Source organism: Schistocerca nitens, chromosome 6 (genome assembly GCF_023898315.1).
Source record: "Schistocerca nitens isolate TAMUIC-IGC-003100 chromosome 6, iqSchNite1.1, whole genome shotgun sequence".
Taxonomy (NCBI): domain Eukaryota; kingdom Metazoa; phylum Arthropoda; class Insecta; order Orthoptera; family Acrididae; genus Schistocerca; species Schistocerca nitens.
In genome coordinates, this window is record NC_064619.1 from 143,769 (window position 1) to 160,229 (window position 16,461).

The 16,461-nt window shown below is 43.8% G+C and overlaps 1 protein-coding gene across 1 annotated transcript in view; it reads right to left on the bottom strand.

The window, feature by feature from the left end:
• Nucleotides 1-16,461, bottom strand: part of LOC126262636 (uncharacterized) — an 89,074-nt gene that overhangs the window by 43,721 nt on the left and 28,892 nt on the right. Inside the window, exon 2 of the mRNA XM_049959397.1 lies at nt 16,103-16,316. Within this exon, the coding sequence (XP_049815354.1) occupies nt 16,103-16,316 (214 nt within the window). The remainder of the gene's footprint in view (nt 1-16,102; nt 16,317-16,461) is intronic.

A 16,461-nucleotide genomic window follows, 5' to 3' on the forward strand; every position in this document is an offset into this window, starting at 1 on the left:
GTATCTCATCATTCCTTAGTACTTCCGTATCCCACTTCTTTTTGTATTTATTCTTCCTGACTAATCTCTTAAACTTCAGTATACTTTTCATCACTAATATATTGTGATCTGAGTCTATATCTGCTCCTGGGCACGCCTTACCACCATGTATCTGATTTCGCAATCACTATCTGACCATGATGAAATGTAACTGAAATCTTCCCGTATCACCCGGTCTTTTTCAAATATACCTCCTCTTCTTGTGATTGTTGAACAGAGTATTCGCTATTACCACCTGAAATTTATTACAGAACTCAATTAGTCCTCCTCCTCCCTCATTCCTTGTCCCAAGCCCATATTCTCCTGTAACCTTTTGTTCTACTGCTTCCCCTACAACTGCATTCCAGTCCCCTATCTCCCTTTATACCCAATCAATATCCACATACACTTTGTCAGTTTCTTCATCTTCAGCTTGAGATGTTGGCATGTATACCTAAACTATCGTTGTCGGTGTTGGTTTCCTGTCGATTCTGACAAGAATAACCCTATCACTGAACTGTTCACAGTAACACACTCTCTGCCCTACCTTCCTATTCATAAAGAATCTCACTGCTTTTATACCATTTTTTGCTGCTGTTGATATTACCGTATACTCAACTGACCAGAAATCCTTGTCTTATTTCCATTTCACTTTATTGACCACTGCTATATCTAGATTGAGCCTTTGCATTTCCCATTTCAGATTTGCTAGCTCCCTTACCACATTCAAGCTTCTGACATTCCACGCCCAGACTTGTACAACGTTATCCTTTGGCAGTATCTTCCTGGACATCGGAATGGGGAACTATCCCGGGATCTTGGAGAGATCATCGTGATACTTTCTTAATTACAGGCCACATGTCCTGTAGATATACACTGTGTGCCTTTAACGCAGTAATTTGGATTGCCTTCTGCATCCTCATGCCGTTGATCATTGCTGATTCTTCCGCCTTTGGGACAGTTCCTCCACCCCAAAGAGAAGAGAGTGCCTTGAACCTCTGTCCGGTCCTCCGCCCTCTTTGACAAGGCCATTGGCAGAGTGAAGGTGACGCCTTATGCCAGGAGTCTTCGGCAGCAAGAGCTGACTATTAGCTACCTTAGCGTATGAAAGTCAAGTACTATGGGGACAGGTGTGAGGCTTCCTGTGGACAGTTCTGCTCCATTGGCTGTAGCTGCCTCTATCCGATGATTTGATTTCGCAAGTGCCCGGGTCGTCTAGGCCCGTATCATGCCCATGACAGCTCTCAAAAGGTGATGTGGCACCGTTGACCCACGTGCCTTACCTGGCTGTTGCTGGAGGCCCTTGCACTGCACCGAGCGATGTGGCGCAGTGTTTAGCACGCTGGACTCGCATTCGGGAGGACATCGGTACAAATCTGCGACCAGCAATCCTGATTTAGGTTTTTCATGATTTCCCTAAAGCGCTTCAGGCAAATACCGGGATAGTTCCTTTGAAAGGGCACGGCCAATTTCTTCCCCGTCCTTCCCTGAATCGAACTTGTTCTCCGTCTATAATGACCTCGTTGTCGATGGGACGGTAAACATTAATCTCCTCCTCCCCCCCTCCCCGCCCCTTTCACCATGCTCTCTTTCAGGCTCTATCCAGCTTTCGGTTGTCACACAGCCATTCCTTACTTCTGCCATTTTTTACCTGAGTTCAGATATGTGCGTGCTGCTGTATTACCAACACGCTTGATGTCCGCCAGAGACGTACATCGCGCTATTCTTACCCGACCGAGACCACCTGTGGCCGACCGCTCCTTTCTATTGCCCGATCGCGGATAGTCGAGCTCAATCAGTTCCGGGAAAGAACGCGCTAGCCGCGATGAGCCATCGAAGCTCGAGGATTTCTGGTACACGGCCAAGTCCGGGTGTCAACAGGTCTCAGTGCATCAGGAAAACAGACAGAACTGGGAACGTGGGTGTGGCTGGCCACTCACCAGCAGATCTGCTTTCTGAATCGTTAACACTCCTTTGGGAATCGTGACGGTTTGATATACCAGGAACAGGCTGTTCTTGACATTTCATATAGAAAAATAAGTCGTAAAGTAAAATAGCGTATGTACTTAGTAATGCGTAATACAGTATTGAATACAGTACAAGCAACTTTGTAAAGGATTATACAATTCAGCCTTTTTAATTTCCACTTCTTTCTAAAGCCTCAGCCTTCCTGCCCTCTTGTGAAACTTGATATCAAATTTTGTAGTTAAGATTTCAATGTAGTATTTTGGTCCGATGCCGGAACACCGTCTATAAATGTTTCAACAATCTCTTCGTAAACCCTAATTTTAAAAATTCTTCTTCGTGAAATGTTTCTGGGTCATTTTCCACAAACAAGGTCGTTTGTGATACAGTTTCATTTCGATGTGATCACAAGCCTACTCCTTCGTCATACTGGAAGCAGCAAGAACCTGCTGCGTCATGAAAACCGCAGGAAAGCTCACGGACTTTCTTAACGTGGCTTGGCCCACTGCTGCAGAAATCCACCCGTGTCAGTCCAGCTGACGAGGACGGATCGGCTGTCCCCAGAATTGCGGCTGACAGCCTCAAGGGCGGCTCTCCACTAATGCACAGGCGAAGACTACAGGTGTTCCAGAATCTGTCGGCAGTATCCATGGTCCTTCCCTGACACCCGCTCGTGTGTGGCTAGCTAATATAACCCTAATCAGACAGTTCACCGCAAGACAATGTGACCAACCTGTTTTGGATTATCGTAACTTTTTATTACCAGGCGCATTCGGAAAGTAAGGTCCGATTAGGCGCGAAATGGAAACCACTGTGAAAAGCCGATGGAACTTTGCACAGATGTGTTGGGCAGTGTATTTAGTGTGACTATCTATCACTTCACTCGCTATTTTCAGTTCAGAGCACAAAATGATCATGTAGAAATGCCTACAACAACAGTGTCTCCCGCCAAGTATGTGGATCTGGTGAGAGATTTCGCTTGAAGCTATTTTAGTTCCATATTTTAGCAAACAGAACTGGATAAGAGATCGTATTTAAAAAGGCTGGTGTACCTCAGCATAGTCAAACATTTGTGAGAAACAGCAGTGCTGGAAACAAGATCTCGAAATCTCTTAACTGAAAAAATAAAAATAAAGTCAGTGCATGCGCTTGCATTATTTCTTTACTGTGTTCATCACAATGATAAACCTGATGTAAACATTACATGATGTATTCTTTCCCGTTTGCTTGAATCTCATTTGATTTCGTTTCACGTGGAGCGGAGGTCAATCTGTGTCCAGCACAGTCAAGTACGATCATAACGGTACGTTTTATCCTGTGTTACATGCACATAGACTGAGCGATAATGTGGGACAACAGTTCTATTGGTGCATTTAATTTGGATAGCACTGGCCAGCCAGCTGGCCCAACTAACCTGCAACGATGTGAACATTTGCAGTCCAGACGTAAAAAAGAGACGAGCAGAGAAACAAATTGCTTCGAATGTAATTTAATTTTTAAAGATAATGTAATAATATTCGGCAAAACTCGACCACTACCGTACGCTTCTTAGTTCACCAGAAGGGACGTATAATAAACTCTCGTTGTCACCTAACACAGTATTTTAATTACAAATAAGAGTGATGAAAATTCCAATTTAAGCACAGAGAAATTTTTCTGAGCGCGCTATGTGTGATGCTTACTGCGGGGATTTGACCGTATAGTTGAATACTGAAGCGACTGAAGGTATTAATTACAGTAAGGTGTCTGGTTATCTCTTCGCTCCTTCCTTATCCGAATCCTAGAAATAAATAGCAGTTCTGGTGCTGTCATCTGCTACGTTGATAACGAGTCGATCAACAACAGAGTCCTCGAAGCCACCCACGCAACTCATTTTCTCCTGTTCTTTCATGACGTGCCGTTCGTCAGTGACAAGTGAAAAATCTGCGTGAGTTAGTTCCAGTACGCCTGGCAGCTTAACAGTCTTGTTATTTCTCGCGACAGATCGCTTAACTTGGCTCCAGATCAGTTGTGTTGTGTTCATATTGTAATGGTACAGTGGCGAATGCAAAAATGAAGCATTTGTATGGTGTGCTCGATGCCGTGAAAATGATTTTTTTTTCGTGTTTTTACGACACCTATCAGTCTGATTCGTGAGAGATTAGGTCTATGGTATAGAACAACTGGCGTAGTTAAAAATAAGTATTTGGTTTTTCATTTTTGTTCTAAAAATTAAAGTGTTATGTTTTCTTAATTTAAGCAACGTTTATAACAATATTTTATAAAATATAGATAATTAAGAATTTAAATTTGAAATTAAAACAGGAATTCTGCGTTAAGTAAGTAATTAGAAACAATAAGATATGCATAATTCATAAAAAATGATGATGAATTTTACATCTATGAGTTGTAGGTTTTTTCAATTGAATGACAAAAAAAAAAAAAAAAAGATGGCCAAGGGGAGACTTTAACCAAGGATCTTTGAACTGATATATTATCAAATGTAATACGCTACAATTGCGCTATACATCCAGTATGATTTTAACTCAACTGTGTCAAATACAGTCTCTTGCAAAACTTCAAAATAGACGTTTTTCTATAAATTTATTAAAAAAATAAAGAACAACCTATTTCTCGGTACTTTTTAATAGTTTTCCACACACGTGTTTCACTACAGAGCAGAAAGCAGCCTGAGTCATTTCCATACTGTGCATTAACAGGGCGACAATCAGAGCACAACACGACAGAGACTGCGACTGCGACTGTACACGATTTTTGAAATAAAAACAACATACCTGAAACGTAGAATGAGATTTTCACTCTGCAGCGGAGTGTGCGCTGATATGAAACTTCCTGGCAGATTAAAACTGTGTGCCCGACCGAGACTCGAACTCGGGACCTTTGCCTTTCGCGGGCAAGTGCTCTACCAACTGAGCTACCGAAGCACGACTCACGCCCGGTACTCACAGCTTTACTTCTGCCAGTACCTCGTCTCCTACCTTCCAAACTTTACAGAAGCTCTCCTGCGAAACTTGCAGAACTAGCACTCCTGAAAGAAAGGATATTGCGGAGACATGGCTTAGCCACAGCCTGGGGGATGTTTCCAGAATGAGATTTTCACTCTGCAGCGGAGTGTGCGCTGATATGAAACTTCCTGGCAGATTAAAACTGTGTGCCCGACCGAGACTCGAACTCGGGACCTTTGCCTTTCGCGGGCAAGTGCTCTACCAACTGAGCTACCGAAGCACGACTCACGCCCGGTACTCACAGCTTTACTTCTGCCAGTACCTCGTCTCCTACCTTCCAAACTTTACAGAAGCTCTCCTGCGAAACTTGCAGAACTAGCACTCCTGAAAGAAAGGATATTGCGGAGACATGGCTTAGCCACAGCCTGGGGGATGTTTCCAGAATGAGATTTTCACTCTGCAGCGGAGTGTGCGCTGATATGAAACTTCCTGGCAGATTAAAACTGTGTGCCCGACCGAGACTCGAACTCGGGACCTTTGCCTTTCGCGGGCAAGTGCTCTACCAACTGAGCTACCGAAGCACGACTCACGCCCGGTACTCACAGCTTTACTTCTGCCAGTACCTCGTCTCCTACCTTCCAAACTTTACAGAAGCTCTCCTGCGAAACTTGCAGAACTAGCACTCCTGAAAGAAAGGATATTGCGGAGACATGGCTTAGCCACAGCCTGGGGGATGTTTCCAGAATGAGATTTTCACTCTGCAGCGGAGTGTGCGCTGATATGAAACTTCCTGGCAGATTAAAACTGTGTGCCCGACCGAGACTCGAACTCGGGACCTTTGCCTTTCGCGGGCAAGTGCTCTACCAACTGAGCTACCGAAGCACGACTCACGCCCGGTACTCACAGCTTTACTTCTGCCAGTACCTCGTCTCCTACCACAAAAGTTTGATATGTGCGAACCTCCGCCTTGTGAAAGAAAAAGGTACTTATTGTAACATGGGAGGAAGTGAATTCCAAGCATATGGTTTAATAGCCTTAATGCCTTTGTAATGCTTTACATTTAAGTTGTAGTACAGTACAAGGGCTGATGAAGGCTTTTGCACACAGGTTAGGCCTAGTATGTATATGAAAGTATTTTACATTTTTCTGTTAAGCTGCAAGTTTTCATTATGGAATTAACTGGCTTAGTCCTTCCTTGGAATGGAGTGAGAAGGATCTACCGGCTTTGCATGTCGCATAACTTTGAACTCAGGAATCACGGAGGTTAAAGACAGTCTCAAATTACTTTCACTGGGAAGTTTATTTCTATGTTTCTTGTTTTATATAAGTGTAAGAAAAGAAGCCTCTTCGCACGAATATGTGGACGAGACGGGGAATAAATTTATTAACAATTTATCTGACAGCATTGAAGACTGCGCCGTTACGCTCATCCAACAAGTTATCGGTGTCAAAGATTTATTTTCTGTAGTTTTAATTTAGACATCATGTGGAATTGCAAAATTATTGTCTGTTCCGAGCGACTGCGAATCCAGTTGTTATCAGTAGACAGAACAAGGAACCAATCTTCGAAATTTTTTTCCAAATCCCTTCAAATGTTCCTTACTTACGTTCTTGACGTTTGCGTCGGACGTAAAATGAAATTCTACTAGGAAATCGTGAAGGGTATCTAAGCACTCGATTTGATTGGAACTGAAACAGATTTCCGAAACTGTAACGTTTTTGATGAAAGATTCGATATAGTCTTGCACATTGCACAGGTTTCTGCTTGGTCTCTTAGTAACAAATTTAACGTGTCGGTTTTTAACAAAATGTCTGCCAAATAAGCCAGTCTGAAGCAAAGCTTTGCATTGGAACAGATGTAGCTCATGAGAGAAAAAAACTTTATGCGATGTGAGAATAATTCTACCGTGATATAACCAGCTAACATTTGTACGTTTCAATAAAATCTTTTCCTCATACAGTATTACAAAACTTCGATACTCAATAGGGCGACCTTCAATAAAATTAACTGTTTTCACTGCGTTATATGGTACAGAGTTTTTTTAGATACACGTAACTATAAATTGATTCTACAGTTACAAGTAACAGTGAAGACTTAAGTAACCATGTTGTTCATGATGTTACAGCCATCAGCTATTTTAATGTGGCAGAGGAGGTGAATTATTGTCTGTAAACACCGTGCGAAGTAAAAAACTGCTTGCAGACGGGGTCACAGAGATCTCGTTCGGTGCCATCAATTGGGTGGCGCCTGGAGGACGCAGGAGTCGACGAGCAGCCGAGTCCACACGGGCGCCCGGGCGGACTCGGATCTCCACCGGCTGACCGGCCAGCACAGGTCGAGGCTCGCCCGGCAGTCATGGCTAATGTTCAGAGCGGGCCGCGTAGGCTCGATGCACGCCTCTGACACTCACGAAGGCGGTCTAAGGCTTGCTTCAGCAGAACAGGTCACCGAATGTGGTTTAGGACGAGCGTCCCCGCGTCTGGCGATCGGTGTGCGCTCCACGTCCAGTCTGCATGGTATTTTACGCTTAATGGGAAGCAAGTGTGCCGGTCACGTCTTCACGGATTCACCTTGCATTCACCCCACTGTGTGTCGCCTGTGACGTTCTGGATACGGAAGAGCATCGCCTGGTGCGTAGATCGGCGATAGGTGTCTGGTTCCTGAAGCGACAGATGCCCGTCCTCATTACCCCTGCGACTCCTCGTATATACCTCCTCACCTGCTCCTCTTTCAGGACTCGGGCTACTTCTCGCAAACGAAGACGAACTCCATGAAGTGGATTTGTGGACAAGCATTTCATAACTTGTTTGCTGACGGTGAGAAAAAGTTCTTGATTTTTGGTACTTCCTCAATGGACGACATTGTGCAGTTACCCACAGTTCCAAGTACTGACAAGTTTTCTCCAGTTTTATTTTTAGTGTCTTTCTTAACCCAACCTGGAGATGAGGTGTTACTGCACTCTTAGTATCGGTTATTGGCATGTTGCTCTCCAAAAAACTGTGTATCGACAGTCTCATCGAGTTTGGCGACATTCCTCGGATAACGACCGCTGCCACTTTCCTTTGGAAAAAAGGGGATTGTATCTTTTATTCATAATCAAACCGTCCTGGATCCCGAGTTAGAGCCCAACCATTGTTTAAATTTTAAACAAAAATCATTAGAAATGGTGGCCGAAGACTTCCGGCATAATAAGTCACCTTAGTTCTTCCAAAGACCTTGTCAAATAGGACGAAGTAGCGGACAGCGAAGGTACTCTCTTGTCTTTGGGGTTCGAGACTGTCCTTAAAAGACAGAAGAAACAACAACGGCATGATGATGCATAAGACAATGAAAATCATTGCATTAAAGACGCATAACGTCTGTCCACAGTTCATGTGGTCTATAACTCAAGAAGCGTCACGATGATCTCTCCACCGGCAAAAATTCCGGAATAGTCCCCCATTCGGATCTCCAAAGAGGAGGCCACCATGAGAAAAAGACTGGATATCCAACGAAAGGATAATGTTCTACGAGTTGGAGCACGCAATATCAGAAATTAGAACGTAGAAGGAAAGTTATAAAATCTGAAAAGGGAAATGCAACGGCTCAGTCCAGATATAATAGCCGTCTGTAAACTGAATTGCAAAGAAGACGAGGATTTCTGGTCATATGAGTATAGGGTAATATCAACAGCAGCAGAATATGGTACAAAGGGAGTAGGATTCGCTGTGAATAGGAAAGCAGGACACGAAGTGAGTTAGTGTGAACAGTTGAGTGATGGATTTGATCTCGTCAGATTCGACAGCAAACCAAAGCCGACAACGATAGTGCCGACAGCGCAAACATATGGAGAATGTATATGAGGACACTGAGACATTGAACAGGTAATTGGATACATTTATGTCTATGTAGTACGGGTAGGCTAGAGGCAGTTCTTGGCCTTGAGTTTCTTCGGATGCCGCGAGAGCACTGCTCTTCCGCGCGCGGGTGGAGGGGCGCTGTGCAGTCGCACCAGAGAAGACCAAGACCGGGGCTTGAGATGTACATTGGTGATAGTCTGCTAGCGACCACAACTATATGAGGACTGCCCGGGTGTCGAGAAGAGCGGCAAGTTTTCCCTCTTTGGAGGTAGCTATGTGATGGGTATCCACATATCGTCTCGTCAGTTCCTCAGTGGTCTTTGCCTTGCTGGTGTGGAGTATTTCCATGGGAAATGCTGCTTCCAATTAGACCGCGAAAGTACTTCACTGAGGCGTACTTACTGCGAGGCCATTGTGGCGGGCCGCGCGGGACTAGCCGAGCGGTCTTAGGGGCTGCAGTCATGGACTGCGCGGCTGGTCCCGGCGGAGGTTCGAGTCCTCCCTCGGGCGTCGGTGTGTGTGTTTGCCCTCAGGATAATTCAGGTTAAGTAGTGTGTAAGCTTAGGGACTGATGACCTTAGCAGTTAAGTCCCATAAGATTTCACGAACATTTGAACATTATGGCGGTTATCGGCTTACACCGGAAGTTAATGGTGAGCTCCCAACTGCGGTATTACAGCTTAGTGAGCCACAAAGTGATTAAAGTTATTTTTGGTGGATTCAGTGTTGACGGCGCTCGCGGGAGTTCGGCTGCCTCAGAACTGGAGTGGTCCTTTTGTTTGAGATTTCCAAAGCGAGCGCCAGTGGTAACTTCCGTGCGCCTGGGGTACATCTATGCACTGTCTGGGCGGCGTCTTACGTTAGGCTGTTTTGGTGCTTAGTCGTCTGAGCTGGCACTCCGTTAAATATGAGGTAGTAAATGATGATTCATCTAGTAAATTTATTAGTATTTTTAAAATATAAAGGATAAATGGGGTAGAATTGGTACCTTTTGAACTTAGTTGAAGATGCTATTTTATGTATGTTAACGTTGTTTTTCTGTTTTACACCTCTAAATCATAATTGTATTCTGCACCTGTAAAATTAGTGGTATGGCTTCTTGCTTCCCATGCTGAATGTACCAGCGGCTTCTGAACAAAGTTTTCAGGGCGAGTCCTTGGCTTTCTTTGTGCGAAAATTCCGGGTTATAATTTTTTTGTATTTTGCATTACTGATAATTTTAAACTAACTTCTATTAAATGACCTGTTTTTTGGCGCATTTTAAGAGTCCTTGATATTCTCTTCTATTGGGGCCTCTGAACTATTTTGTATTATTAGTGCTTTTGAAATACGTGCTCTAATCTGCTTTTGGGTGGTTTGAGTAATTTCGTGGTACTGTTCCATCTTGGCGCCTTTGTAATAATTTGATTTTGGGCGCGGTACAGTGTAGCAGTTGTATTACTTTAATAACGGTGCTCAGGTGTGTGACTTAACGAGCACTGTGCTCTCATTTAAATATATGGCCGAAAGAGTCAGCCAACAGGAATTTTGAAACGAACCCCACCGTCGAGGCCCGCGTGCCACAAAGGGCGCAGATTCACCACGAGATGGGGAAGTTCACAGGCGTCTATTGTCTATTGAGGCCTAAGCGCTGTAGTGTGCGAGAGAGACAGATGAGAACCTACATCACAGGGAAACCCAATCGAAGCTGTTTGTGGTCGAGGAGACGTAGCAGTGTTAAATATGGCGGACCTAAGATCGACTGTAAAGGGAAACATTTATGGAAACTATTTAATTTTGTAGTAGTGCACGGAATGAAGCCACACTAGCATTAATCTACAATCCTTCATAAAATTTCGTGGTGATCCCAATAAAACTTGAATGTTGATCATATCTATAATAGTTTAGGATTTACTGTTAAAGTGAAATTAACAAGTTTTGTAACAAAGACCTGAATGATAAAATCTGAACGTTGATATTAACGATCGACATTTCATATAGAAGCGTATCATTAAAATGACAAACGTTGTCAATATCAACTCTGTGACTTTATGTGTTTAAAAGATATAGTATATTTAAATTATCAGTATTTTCAGTTAAACATCAGATCATCATTTCCTCAACACAAAACATATTGAACGATGACAGCATGACACCTTATTGAGTCATTAGGTAATAGAATATTTGTTGCAAAGTTTAGTGCATAGTATTTACTTTTGTTCTTTATTTATTTATCAGAAAGCACATTGGTGCAAGGATAATGGCCGTGACATTCAAAGTTAAGAAGGAAGTTGTATTGGTTTTATGTAAAAGAATTTAACGTTTTTTATGTAATGGATATTATTGTTTCTTTATTTAGAACGTGAAAGTGGTCAAACTTTGATTATTTAAATATGTTAAAATGTAAAATAATGTAGAATAAGCTGTAGTCAATCAGATGGATGGCCTGGGGAAAGGGAACTGCCCCAGTCAGCAGAGAAAGGATATTTGGCGGACGGTGACGGGCAGAGGGAGTGCTGGTGCAGACGCGAAAGCGGACAGCTCGGATGGAGACACCAAAGGGTACAGTTCGGATTGAGACACGAAAGCGGACAGTCGGTCTCTAGGCAGCTAGGCAGTGAAACGACATAGAAAGTTACGCTTTGTTTGGTATCGCGGAACTTTGTCTCTGAGCGGTGAGCAGCTAAATTTTCGCGTAGATAACTTATAACTTATATTTCGCGATGACATTGTAAATGATCGAACTGTGTCGAATGGATATGCGCTCGAGTGTAACAGTAATTATAAATACGACCACTTTCGTTATTATTTTGCTTTCTGAATAAACATTATTCTAACTAAATCGCAATTGTGTGGCCTACATCATTTATGGGTCGTTAATTTAGTTCTCGATTTTGTTATTTCTGTTATTATATGTTATGTTAACTTTGCATTTCGCAAACTTTCCTTCAGCCAGACAAGTTAACCAAAGGGTCACAAGTGTCTAATTTACGGCGTGTAGTGCGACACATGCGGTTCAACCCCTCGACGAGTTTGAGCCAAGACATTTCGATGAAGGGGAACCGCATGTGAGTCCGAACATCTTTGGGATGTTAGCTGGCAACTGGGGGCTCGTCCGGGATAGGAACATGAAAAGTGTTAGTTGAGGGATAAGAATCTTGCAAAGTGTTGGAACAGGACTGGACTTTGGAAAGTGTAAGTTGTGGAATATGAACTCTGTAAAGTTTAGAATTGGATTTGAATTCTGCAAAGTGTTTCCGAAGGTATTATCTGAACTTCGATAGGCAGGACCTCTCGCAAAAGTTAAATGTGAGATCGGTTCAGGACTGAATATTAGGTTTCTTTAATAGTTGTGAAATTGCAGTTGTAATTCTCACAGTTAAGGACATTCTGTGACCTAGGTCCCAAATCTGTGGCAGTTTAGGCAGTTTGCGTGGGGGCTCTGAACTACGAATTTAACAACAGTTGTCTGCACCGAGTTTTAGCAGTGGCTAGGAGTGATAAACAAGTAACGCAGAGGAAGAGGCCACATCGAAAGCACGTGGTTCCAACCAGCAGCGGCATCATCAACGGCGATTGCAGTACCCCAGCAGACGTTACGAGATCTTCAGCATCGGCGTCAACTGCAACATCGGCAGCAATACCATGGCACAAGGAAATTTAAAAATTGATTCGGTTCAATTCGAAATAGCTTCGGTTGTGAAAGACGAAGTAGGTAAAGTGGCTAGTGGAATCGAGGAATTGATAGACGGAAGATTAAAAACCATTCGGGATGGCTGGTTCATATGGCTCTGAGCACTATGCGACTTAACTTCTGAGGTCATCAGTCGCCTAGAACTTAGAACTAATTAAACCTAACTAACCTAAGGACATCACACACATCCATTCCCGAGGCAGGATTCGAACCTGCGACCGCAGCGCATTCGGGATGAAATGGGCAAAATTTCTGATGAAGTTGGGTTACTTGACTCTAAGGTAGGACAAGCGGAGAAAAATTTCAGTGATAAGGTGGAGAAGTTGCAGGCAGATCTAGATGGACAACGTAAGAAATTGTATGAGTAGGTAAGATGCTGTAATTGCTGAGACGACAGAGGCTATTAGCGGCTTATCCGTTCGAATAGGTAAAGGGGAGAAAGAAATAGATAAAATAAAGGAACAGGTAGAATCTGGCATTAAAATTGAAAATAGTGAAGTTAAAAAGCAAATCAATGAAATAAAAAGCGAACTGAATTCTTTAGCTGCACATCAAACCTCTACAGTGATAAGTGTTCCGTGGATGAACTCGGAATCGGTCAAATGTTTTGCAGACGACGGGAAATATCACCCAGTAAATTTTCTAGCAACATGTAGGGATGGTTTTATAAGGGGAATGTCCGACGAGGCGAAGATAAAATTCCTGAAAAGACATTTGGAAGGTGAGCCGCAATCGTGGGCAAATATACACAGTGATACGTTCACTACATACGAAATATATGAAAGCAGTTTCCTCAGCAAGCTCTGGAGTGAAGCGAAGCAAACACGACTGCAGAATGAGTTTCTGAACGGGTCAACATTTAAATATGGGAACCGGTCGATGCGAGAATTTTGTAAACGTGAGCTTGCGAGATTAATACATGTGAAACGTCCATTGGGAGTGCTTACTGAAGTTACGACGTTGAAAAGGTGGTTACCGGAAAATTTGCAGTGGGATCTGGTGCACAGTCCTAGCAACTAAATATACGAATTTTTGTCCTTTGTAGAAAAATTAGAACGTGCATTGAAATTTAAACCGCCAAGTAAGCTTCAAATAGTTTTCAGAGTGGAAATTATAACTACACCCCGAGTGATTACTATGAAAGACGTCCGGGAAGTTATCAACGGAAAGCAAACAGCAGTTTTGATAAGGGAAACGATAACAGGGACACATCCAATAATAAATTTCAAAGGAGTAATGGTAACGGATACTTTCGTGACAGGAACCGACACCAAGAACGTAGATTTGAGGGACCGGCACCTGGCGAAATGAACCAGCGTAATGGGAGATGGGGGAAACTAAGTTCGCCGCATCTCAGGTCCGGAAATGGCAAAATAAACCGGCGATGAATAGGACGCTAGTAAACGGAAATGTGATAGGTGTAAATAAAACGGCAGAAAGGCGTCAGAATATTGAAATGAAATTAGTAAGAGATGAGAAACAAATAGGTAAATGTTCACATAAGATCGCAGGTAAAAGGCGTAATCCTAAGGTAATGAAAGATAACTATAAAGGCGATGACGACGATATAGGGGTAAATGATTTCTTTTATGAATGTGAGACAAAAGAGTTTGTGAATGTTAATACAATGAAGTATTCGGAGGCCGGCCGAAGTGGCCGTGCGGTTAAAGGCGCTGCAGTCTGGAACCGCAAGACCGCTACGGTTGCAGGTTCGAATCCTGCCTCGGGCATGGATGTTTGTGATGTCCTTAGGTTAGTTAGGTTTAACTAGTTCTAAGTTCTAGGGGACTAATGACCTCAGCAGTTGAGTCCCATAGTGCTCAGAGCCATTTTGAAGTATTCGGAGGATATGCGTCTGACAGTAGGAATGAAAGAGGAGAAAGACTGAGCTCTGCGGTGAAGTTCAGATGTTAATAGCAAATTCTCTGTTCAAGAATTACAAGAGAAGGAGGTAATTTTGGAAAGGACCTGGAACATGGGAAGATTCTGGCTGGATTAAATCATGGTCAGACAGATTTCGAAATCAGATACTGAACTGCAAGGCATACCCAAGAACAGATATAGACTCAGATCAAATTTTAGTAGTGACGAGTAGTTTAAGAGAATCGTCCGGAAGAATCAGTGTGGAAGGCATTGAAAAGTTGGGAGAGAACGAGTTGGCGTACGAGCTGTCGTTGAGAGGGTGGGGGGTTTCCGGCAGTGCGGGAGAGCTGGAGCGCTGCTCCGACTGGGGAAACAACGGACCACCTCGTCATGGCCCACCCGAATCTCAACATGGCCGAGGTGAGTAACGCCGGCCCCAGCATTCAAAGCGCAATAAGTGGCTTGTGCCGTTTGCTTTTTTTTCTTTTCTTTTTTTTTTAAGTTGCTGAGCCATGTTTCTCTCAAATGAGTAGGATCCCCGCACGAGTGACCCATTATGCTAATTGGGTTCAGGATATGTCCGTGATACATCTTATACAGCTACAAGAACATGTAGATGAATTAAGCAACAGTGTGCAAAACTTAAACATCGGTATCGGCAAAGTAGGATAAATTTGGTGGTCTTACCTATGGAAGCAAGAGGTAGTGCGAATGCGATCCAAACATGGAGTATATGGTTGTTGAGAATGTTTATGAAATTAAGGTCCTGCTGCCAGGACTATTGCGGGAAGGGAGAGGATTGTCAGTGAAATCTATTGAGGACGTTGAACCGATTCACAAGATTTTGGCGAACTGCTAGGTTTTAGGGATGAGCAGTATTATCAGATTTTAAGTCCGACGGCCACTGGTAGGTTAAAAAAATCAAGAGGGAGGCCATGCTTGACAGGTTCTCCTTTCTAGAATATACGTGGTCGGTCGGTATGAACTACCCATCTTCATGGCCGTGCTACTACTTGATCTAGAAGGATTACTTTAATGCTCAGTGGAACAATTTGTTGGAAAACTATGCGAACAGAATAAAGGACTGGGTGAGGAGCATATATGTAGGGTTCCAAGAGCAGGAGATTGTGGGCAGTATCTTGGAACGGATGCATCCCAGTGATCTTTCTAAAATTACCTTTTGCGAACGTCCTAGGAATTTTTAATAGTCAGAAGAAGTGACAACGGGAATGGAGGCTGTTCGTCATGCCGACGGGACTCCGATGGGTAATGAGCGGTTTGGAGCGTATGACAACAGGGAACCGTGATTAAAACCGTCATAGCTTAAAAGTGAACGTGCTCCAGAGACGGCAAGATAAACGATAAATTATAAAATGCATTTTATTTTTCTATTTCCTCCTACATCTCTTACAGCTGCCAGTTGTTAAAAGTCACAACCTGCCCGTCTCCTGTTTGATCAGGACAACGCCGTTTCTTGCAGAACAATAATTTACAGCAGGCTGCCACCGCTGACTGGGCAGCGTATTCCTGTTTGGCCGAAGCCTCTGTATCACTTTTAGAAGCGTGCTGGCAGACTAAAAAGTGTGTACAGAAATTGCTCCTCTCGACCGGAAACACAGCGAGCTCTAGTGAATATAATGAGAATGCGTCTTTGCTGTTAACTCCATTTCACAGATGGCTGCAGGTACCAATTTCCTGCATTCAAAAGCATAAACTGATAGTGAGATTTGCAATTAAAAATACGCGAGCTCGGTGTTGAACTTTTTGCGATCAGGAGTGTTAGGAGTTACGCGGCTACCTTGAGATCGCAGTGCAGGCGGCGGATGTCGGCGCGCAGGCGGCGCGTCTGCCTCCAAAGGAGGTCCACGGCGCGCCGCAGCCGCTGCTCTCTGCGGCCGTCCTGCCCTGTCCCTGGCGACGCTTCCTCGCTGCGAGGGGCGCTGCTGCACGGCGGGCTGGCCGCGGGCGCTGCCGCAGGGGCCACAGCTGCCTGCCGTACCCCGGCGTCATCACTGCAACAGCGCCATCACTCGTAGAGCAGGAATACATGTGGACTGAGCATAGCACATCGTGCATGTCACCGGCGTCTGTCACTTCAGTATAATGCTGTATATATTTAAATTCTGCGCTAAGGGCGACACTTTAATATAAACTTCC